A 9657-nucleotide genomic window follows, 5' to 3' on the forward strand; every position below is an offset into this window, starting at 1 on the left:
ACCCACTATGTTTTGGAAAGAGAAGGAAGAACACTTCCTCCTCAGTAAGGCCCATCCTGGATCCCTAGCCAGCCATGCTCACCCACTGCCAAGAGGTGGCTGTAGATCTCCAGCATCACCTCCTGGTACAGGCATCTCTGGGTAGAGTCTAGTTGCTGCCATTCCTCCTGGCTGAAGTTCACAGTCACATCCTCAAAGGACATCCATCTCTGTAACAATGTACCAGAGTTCATTGTGAATGACTCATCACTGGCAAATGGAAAAGTTATATATAAGGTTAAGTTTTTAATGATATTTCACTACATTTTCCACAAAATATCTACTTTCCATTAATTTGGGGAGAAAGAGAATGCAATATGAATATAAGTATTCATATTGCATATACAAATATAAATATAAAGCAATCAATCCTGCCATCCATCATACACAGTCACATTTCTTTTTTTTTTAAAGTTTCTTTTTTTTAAACTTATTTATTATTATACATAAGTACACTGTAGCTGTCTTCAGATGTGCCAGAAGAGGGCTTCAGATCTCATTATGGGTGGTTGTGAGCCACCATGTGGTTGCTGGGATTTGAACTCAGGACCTTTGGAAGAGCAGTCAGTGCTCTTACCCGCTGAGTCATCTCGCCAGCCCCACATTTCTTAAGTATACTAGAAAAGGATTCTTTTTAATACTCTAAGAAAGAGTACACAGCACACTTCAATTAGGCAACAATATTCCAGGTTAGAGTTATGCTGGATCCACTGGATTCCACATTATAAAATTGGTATTCAGAAACTGCTTTAAGTATTGATTTCTTCCTTAGAAACTAAATGCCAGATGAAAGCCTGGCATCTCTCACTTCTTTCTGGATCTGTCTTCTTGACTCTGGGTCACCTACCGACCTCTGCAGATTAGCACATAGTACTCAAAGAGCACCAGTCTAAACTATCCCAATCCCCTTCAAAGACGAAGGGACAGAGATTGGTCATTGTCCTTATGTTGAACTTTCCGTCTTGAGGCCGTATAGTAAAGCAGAAGTACCCAAGACCCTGTAACAAGGACTCCTTAGTTACACATGTGGCTGTTCACTCATCAGCTAGGGAACAGGCTTCCCACCTCCTGATCCCTACTACAAAATCAACAATTCTCTCTCTCCCTCCCACTTCTTCTCTTCAAACAGGGTTTCATTCTGTGGCCTGACTGGCCTGGAACTTGTTAGGTAAATCAGGATGGTCTAGAACTGCACTTAGCCTCCTGCCTCTGTGTAATAATTTCTCAAGCTGTTTCCATTAAGTATTTTGTCCAGGTGAGGAGAAAAGTAAGAAAGATACCTACAATTTATCTTACCACTCCTTTCTCTCTGTACACCTGTACAATGTACCAGATAAGACTTCTCATACCACCTAAGAAAAGAATATTCACACAAAAATAAATACAGCAACCTCAGACACAGATTACATCATTTGAACAAGGTAATTTTGAAGACCACAGAATCTTACATATAGCTAGTGCTAATAAATGTAAGCTTGACTCTATCTTCCAAAGTAAACACAGGTTTTGGGTGAATTTATGGCTCTTGGCTTTAGAAACTCCAAACTAAGTTCATATGGACACCTCTTAAAACCATTTTCTACAGGTCAACTCAGGATCCTTGGTCCACCTGACTGAGCTTGTGATGGTCACTGGTCATTGTTAGCTTAATGTGGGAAGAACTATACTAATTACAGAAGAGATCATTCTTTGGGCATGGGATCCTGGATTATATAAGATAGTAGAGGGAAAACAAAAACAAAAACAGGGCTGGAAAGATGACCTAGCAATTTAGAACACTTGTTCTTGCAGAGTACCTGGGTTCGATTCCTAGCACCTACATGGTACCTCACAACCATCTATAACTCCAGTTCAAGGGGATCAGATGCTTTCATCTGGTTTCTAAAAGTACCAGGCACACACACTGTGCATATAACATGAAAGCAAAAATATTCATCATACATATAAAATCAAATAACCCTCTGATATGGACTCTTCAAATTACGCAGTCCACAATGTTGCTCTGAGTCTCGTTTGGCCAACAACAGCTATTTGCCATGTGTCACCATCATACTAGACAGTACATTTCTATATTTAGATACCAGCTTACTAGAAATATAAGGATTAGAGTGCATGTTAAGTGACACCAACAAAAAGCAACTGAGCCAAATCTAAAATCTGTCATAATCTAAAGTATAACCCAAGTTCTTAAGAAGTGACTAACATAGGGGAGAAAAATTAAGAGATTAAAAGGGACTGAAATACTTTTTAGTAGCCGGGCAGTGGTGGCTCATGCCTTTAATCCCAGCATTTGGGAGGCAGAGGCAGGCAGATTTCTGAGTTCGAGACCAGTCTGGTCTACAGAGTGAGTTCCAGGACAGCCAGGGCTACACAGAGAAACCCTGTCTTGAAAACAAACAAACAAAACAAACAAACAAAACCCAAACAAACAAACAAAACAAACAAACTTTTTAGTGACTCTGGATGTGTGCGCACTGGCTGGACATTCTGAGAGAGATTCTACATGTGATAGTATAAGCAGGAACAGGTGATGTTAAAAATAACTTATGGTTATATAAAAAGGTGATCATCTCTTGGATAAATTCCAGCACACGAAGGAAAGGGTAGCCTCGAGTATTTGGTTACAAATAATCTAGTAATGGAGAAGAGGATGAATAGGATGGGACCTATGCTGATAATTACTCAAAGAAGGGGTTAGGAATACAATTCATTCTACTTTTACTTATGTATGAAAATCTTAATAATTCCATACTGGCACCCTTCAGGCTCCCACACACATAACTGAGCACATTTCTTTCTGAACTACAAGTACTTTTGACAGATCTTCTAGTCTAATACTAGTGACACCTGCCAACAGGCAAAGCACTGTCACTTACATGCTGCTTCTCTGTGTAAAAATATTCTGTATTAAAATTCCTTACATTAACATGTCAGTCATATTACTCTAACTATAATAGAAAATTCCAGAAATATTCCACTGAATGCTTAATAGAGAAAATATCAATTAATTATATTACTATGAGAAGTTTCCTTTGGAGGAGTCAACAATTTTCAATATATTTCATCCTATGGATAGAATGCCTGCATAATTGGGCTTAGTGGCACACAGTTTGAATTTCAGCACTTCTAAGGCAGTTGGCAGATGGATTTCGCAGTTTGAGGCCAGCTGGATCTACATAGTGAGTTTTAGGACAGCCAGGACAACAGAGAAAAAACCTGCACCAAAACCAAAACAGGCTCCCAGAATGCATGCACCCCCAAAACTGACATCTATCTTTAAGAGATAATCAGTTCATGGCAGTGGAGGCTTCAGATAACCAATCTGCTAAGACTTCAAAGCCTTAATAACTGGGAGATGCATGGGGAGCCTTTGACTCAAAAAAAAATAAGAGTTCAGGGCTGGCCTCACCTATACAGCTAGTTTGAGAATTTTTTTGTTTTGTTTTGTTTTGATTTGGTTTTGGTTTTTCTGTCTTTTTTAAGCAAAAACAAGAAAGAAAGAAAAAAATTAACATATCAAAAACTTAGAAGAAACAAAAACTGATAACTATAAGAGCAAAATTAACAGTTAAATGTAAACAACAAAAACTTAAGTGAAAAAGATATCATAGAGGAAAATGGACAAAGTTCCTTAAAAATACTAAAATGTAAGCAAACCATCAACAGCAACAAAAAAATAAAGAAAAAAAAAGGCACATGTGGTGATATATGCCTGTAACCCCAGGACCTGGAAGGTGGAGGCAGAAGGATTAGGAATTCAAGACAACTGTCAAGTGAGCCGGGGGTTCGAGGCTAGTCTGGACTGTATAAGACCCTACACGGAGAAACAAAGCAGACTGAGAATGAGGAACCGAAAGAACAGTGACCAGGTGAGTAGATGCTCAGAGTAAATGCACAGCAGAGTGGAACCCCACGCACATATTATGAACATAGAAATTAAATCTGGAAGCAAATGCCCTGCTTTCAATGAGCTGATCAGCAGTGATCAATACTGACTGCTGAGCCTGCACCGCTCTATCTACCTTGCTGCACTTACCCCAGCAGTGGAAATGCTGGGTGTCACACAACACACCTCACAAACTTGACTGCAGTGTTCCAAACCGGCTTGACTAAGTGATACTCTCTGCAGTGGCACCAGCAGCATTCCTCGGCTTCCTTGGGACACAGGCACATCTACACTTGATATTTTTAGTGTGGCTAACTTTAGACATTCCAGTGGAGGGAGCCATGGAGGTCATACAGGCATTTCCCATTCAACTGAGGAAGCTTAGCTTTTCCTGTTTCCTGAACTACACAAACAAGATCCTTGCTCATTCAATGTTATGTGGAATAAGCTTTTACAAGTAATCCAGCCACTCTGGAGAGAGAGGCAGGCGGATTTCTGTGAGTTCAGGGGCAACCTGGTCTACAGAGCTAAGTCTGGCCCAGCAAGGGCTACTCAGTGAGACCTTGTCTCAAAAAGAAAAAGAAAACTTTCTCGCTCTGTGACTTGCCTTTCTCACAAGGAGGGAACTTACACTAAGGAGAGTGGAGGACTCTGAGATGGGAGAGGGAGTGACTGGGGAGGGAGCAAAAAGAGGTAAAGGATCAGCACATGCTGATAACACCCAGGCAATAGAGGAATGGAAGACACCAGCAGACACTGCACAGGATAAAATGAAATGACACAGAAAGCCTAATTTTCATACTATCCATCCAGAAAAGTCATATTTCAAAATACCACAAAATTGCAAGAACAGGTCTGTGTCACTAATCAACATCAAAACATTTTTGAAACTCTGTTTTTTAGAAGATTTTTAAAAAATGTTTTATGTATGAGTGTTTTGCATCTGCACGCATATGCACGGAGGCCAGAAGAGGCCATGAGATCCCTGGAACTAGGTTATAGACAGTTGTGAGCTACCATACTAGGAACTAAACCTGGCTCCTCTGCTCAACAGCCAGTATTCTTAACTGCTGAGTCATCTCTCTAGAAACCTAAAATCCTTTAAAAAAGAACTGTAACAGAGCTAAAAGATGGCTCAGCAGATAAAGGCATCTCCACTAAGACTGACAATGGAAATTTGATCCCCAGGACCCACAGAGTAGAAAGAAATAATTCCCAACTGAAGCTGTCCTCTGACATCTATACTTTGTGACATGTGACAAAGAAATAATGGTATTAGAAATAAACAAAAGAATGAGGGAAGCAGCATATTAAAAATAAACAGTACTGGGAAGATAGCTCAGCAGTTGAGAGGCCACAATTCAGTTCCCAGCATCCAAGTGGTGGCTCACAATTGCCTGTAACTCCAGTTCCAATGGACTCTACATCCTATCTGGCCTCCTCAGGCACCTGCTTGCACACAGTGTACATGTGCAAACTCACGCAGGCACAAACACATAAATATATTTTTAAAAATTTTTTTAACCTTTATTTTTTTCAAAGATTTATTTATTTTATATATGTGAGTTCACTGTTGCAGACTTCGAGAGGGCATCATATCCCATTACAGATGGTTGTGAGCCACCATGTGGTTGCTGGGAATTGAACTCAGGACCTCTGAAAGAGCAGTCAGTGTTTTTAACTGCTGAGCCATCTCTCCAGCCCACACATAAATATTTTTAAAAGCTTTAAAAATAAATAGCCAGGTATGGTAGAACACGCCTTTAATGTCAGCATGTGGGAGGCATAGGCAAATTACTGTAAGTCTGAGTCCAGCCTGGTCTACATAACAAGTTCCAGGGCAGCCAGGGCTACCTAGTAAGACTCTTGCCAAAGAAAAAAGGAAGAGAGAGAGAGAGAGAGAGAGAGAGAGAGAGAGAGAGAGAGAGAGAGAGAGAGAGAGAGAGAGGAAGGAAGGAAGAAAGAAAGAAAGAAAGAAAGAAAGAAAGAAAGAAAGAAAGAAAGAAAGAGAAAGAGAAAAAGAGGGAGGAGGAGAAGAAGAGGAGGAGAAAGGGAGGGAGGGAGACAGTGAGAGAGAGACAGAAAGACAGTCTCAAAGAAACCACAAATAGCTGAGGAATCTATTCATCCCATTAAGACAGACAGATGTAAGGGCTAGAGAAATGGCTCAGCAGTTAAGAGCACTGACTGCGCTTCTAGAAGTCTTGATTGAGTTCAATTCCCAGCAACCACATGGTGGCTCACAACCATCTATACTGGGATTCGATGCCCTCTTCTGGTGTGTCTGAAAACAGCTACAGTGTACTTGTATACATAAAATAAATCTTTAACAAAACAACAGACAAGGTCGGCGGTGGTGGCACACGCCTTTAATCCCAGCATTTAGGAGGCAGAGGCAGGCAGATTTCTGAGTTCGAGGTCAGCCTGGTCTACAGAGTGAGTTCCAGGACAGCCAGGGCTATACAGAGAAACCCTGTCTCAGAAAACAAAGCAAAACAAAACAAAACAAACAAAAAAACCCAAAAAACAAAAAATAACAACAACAAAAAAAATTGTCTAGGCTAGAGAGATGGCTCAGTGGTTAAGAGCACTGACTGCTCTTCTGAAGGTCCTGAGTTCAAATCCCAGCAACCACATGGTGGCTCACAACCATCTGTAACAGGATCTGAGGCCATCTTCTGGTGTGTCTGAAAACAGCTACAGTGTACTCACATATAATCAATAAATAAATTTAAAACACACACACACACACACACACACACAGATGCTGGCCAACTCTCCCAGCACTCTTCAGTACCTATAGCTCCTCCCAGCACTTCTTGTCCTGCCTCCTATCCTAAACTTCTCTGTCCCAGCAGCAAGGCTTCCACTTCCCTTATCCTAGCTGAATCTGTACAGAACTCTGCACTCTCTTGGCCTCTTTGCCCTGGTTGGCAGCTCCCAACTTGCTCTCCCTCCCACCTCTCTCCTCTAGTGGTCATGGTCAGGTTTAGTCTGTAGGCCATGTTTATCCTGATTTATCCTTTTCCCTCCATGTTTATCCTCTTCCCTCTACCTGCTTTCGCCCTTATATCTACAATAAAAATCTTGCCCATGCTTTAGGAGAAGGCATGTCCTCCACTTTTTATTTCATTTTTCATTCAATAAATAGCAGTAATTGGGCCTAGTAAAATGGCTCAGTAGGTGAAGGTGCTTGCCTATCAAGCGTGACCCCAAGTTTGGTCACTGGAACCCACATACAGGTGAAAGGGAAGAACTAGCCAGGCAGTGGTGGCTCACGCCTTTAATCCTAGCATTTGGGAGGCAGAGGCAAGAGGATTTCTGAGTTCGAGGCCAGCCTGGTTTACAGAGTGAGTTCCAGGACAGCCAGGGCTATACAGAGAAACCCTATCTTGAAAAACAAACAAACAAACAAACAATCAGGGCTGGAGAGATGGCTCAGTGGTTAAGAGCACTGACTGTTCTCCCAAAGGTCCTGAGTTCAAATCCCAGAAACCACATGGTGGCTCACAACCATCCTTAATGAGATGGGACTCCCCTCTTCTGGAGAGTCTGAAGACAGCTACAGTGTAATTACATATAATAAATAAATCTTTTTTTTAAAAAAAAGACTGACTTTAAAAGAAAAAGAAAAACAAATAAACAAAAACCACAAAAAACCAGAAAAGAAAAGAAATAAAAAGAAAATGAACACCCAAATCTGTGGTATTGTTTTGTCTCTGGATTTACCTGAGTATCTCCAGTTTAAAGCACAGCAGTGCCCTACCAATGGCAGTCCCAGGGATAAACAAAGAATTTAGCTGGGTAAACCGAAGCTTAAAAGTGGATCTCTGTTTACTGGAAACCATCTTTAAAGCTCCCCCAAAGGACAGCTGCCTTGGGCTCCCAAACAGCAGGTCACTTGGGAGCTATCTGCACTGGCTGAAAGAACCCGCCCTGCTTATATAAAGCCTGCTCGTTTTTTCCCTCTTCTTCCCTGCCCCACCTGTGTTTGCTCCCCCAATACACCTTTCTTTCTATGCATGGAAGAGTCTAGCTTCACTGTGTCTTTGCTTATACACACATCCCCAGGAGCTCCTTCCTGCAAGAGACACCACAAAAAATCATAGCAGCTATGATTTGGGGACAAAGGGCCCTGGACACATGAAAGGAAAAGAATTCTCAGATGACAGTATAGAAGGCTAACAGGACAATGCAGAGTATGGAGCACCAAGGCAGCAGCCTGGCTAGGCAGTTTCCTCAGGGGAGCAGGGAATGGGATTGGCAACCAGACCCTGGAGCACACTGCCAGGTTGGCAGCTGGGTCACATGAATTCAACTGGCTGTGTCACCTGGGCCTCAGCTTCTCTTCTTTAGAATGGGACAAGAGCATCAGCTCAGGAGCTTCCTGTGAGGATTAGCACTGGGCCTGGCACACAGGAAGCCAGCCCTGCTACTGTCAGCTGCTGAAAACTCCATGAACAGAACATAGAAACACTTGGAGAAAATATTAGCACCATGACTATCTAACCCATAACGTTACTCATCGAGAAGAAAACAGTTGTGCATCAGGCAGCTGGAGTCACTTTGGACACAGCTGTTCAGGAAAGAGGGATCTGATAAGAACTGCACACACAGTTAGGCATTGAGATTAGCAATTTGAGAGGCTGAAAACTGACCCTTCCCTTCAATGTCAACTTCAAAGTCTATCTTTCCCTGGATCACCAGGTGGCAGACCAACACAACTGTTCCTCTTTTGGATTTAAAATATCTTATAAAAAGGTGTCGGTATCAGAGCTTGTTGAGGCTCATTAAGGGAAAACTACTTCCTCCTAGCCAAAAAGAATGAAATCTCAGCTTTCATCTATCTAGTCCAGGGTGGAAACAGGACATTCTGATCTGCTCCAAAGATCTGAACTTTATAAACTATTGTCCCGTCAGAGAAGAGTTATTTCAACTTCTGGCTACCATTACTTGGACAGGGGACACCCACCAGGAAAGGAGACTCAGCTGAAGACATGGTAAACAGCTGGGAGGAATAATTATCACACTAGCCAGTCTCCCTCAGAAGAGTGCTTGTGGATCTTCACTGTTAAGCTTCAGGCTTTTCTGAGCTCTAACACAGGAACTAGCTTTTCCTTCTCTTTCTCAGATGCTGGTCCAAAAGCATATTAAGCATGCCTTCTCTGGTACACCAGGCTTCCTCAGTTTCTCTGAAAACGTCACACCTACAGCTGTCCCTTTCTACTGTGGCTTGCTGACCTCATTGCCTAGTTATAAGACTTATCTCTTCTCCATCTCCCTCCTCCCTGCAACTCCAGGATTTTCAGGATACCTGCCTTGTTCTGTTTCCCCTAAAACAGAACATGAGACATGAAACAGATCCATGAGACTAAGAACTGACAAATGAAAAGTCTACCTCCTCAGATGGACCATTTCTTACAGGAATGGGCACAGCAGGAAAGCTTTAAGAACTGGGGATGGGGGTTGGAGAGGTGGCTCAGTGGTTAAGGGCATTGACTGCTTTTCCAGAAGTCCTGAGTTCAATTCCCAGCAACCACATGGTAGCTCACAACCATCTGTAATGGGATCTCATGTCCTCTTCTGGTGTGTCTGAGACAGCTACAGTGTACTCATATATGTAAAATAAAATCTTAAAAAAAAGAAAGAAAAGAAAAAAAAGACGCCGGGCAGTGGTGGCACACACCTTTAATCCCAGCACTTAGGAGGCAGAGGCAGGCAGATTTCTGAGT

The 9657-nt window shown here is 42.1% G+C and overlaps 1 protein-coding gene across 3 annotated transcripts in view; it reads right to left on the reverse strand.

Moving 5' to 3' along the window:
- The window catches only part of LOC116102084 (zinc finger protein 345-like), a 17387-nt gene that overhangs the window by 4900 nt on the left and 2830 nt on the right, over nucleotides 1-9657 (reverse strand). For 2 of the 3 annotated variants that reach the window (XM_031386283.1, XM_031386284.1), the window contains exon 3: nucleotides 83-209. In XM_031386283.1, the coding sequence (XP_031242143.1) occupies nucleotides 83-209 (127 nt within the window). Of the gene's footprint in view, nucleotides 1-82; nucleotides 210-1323; nucleotides 1392-9657 lie in introns of all 3 variants that reach the window. The other variant, XM_031386286.1, reaches the window with a different exon arrangement.

Source organism: Mastomys coucha, unplaced genomic scaffold (genome assembly GCF_008632895.1).
Source record: "Mastomys coucha isolate ucsf_1 unplaced genomic scaffold, UCSF_Mcou_1 pScaffold21, whole genome shotgun sequence".
Lineage (NCBI taxonomy): Eukaryota > Metazoa > Chordata > Mammalia > Rodentia > Muridae > Mastomys > Mastomys coucha.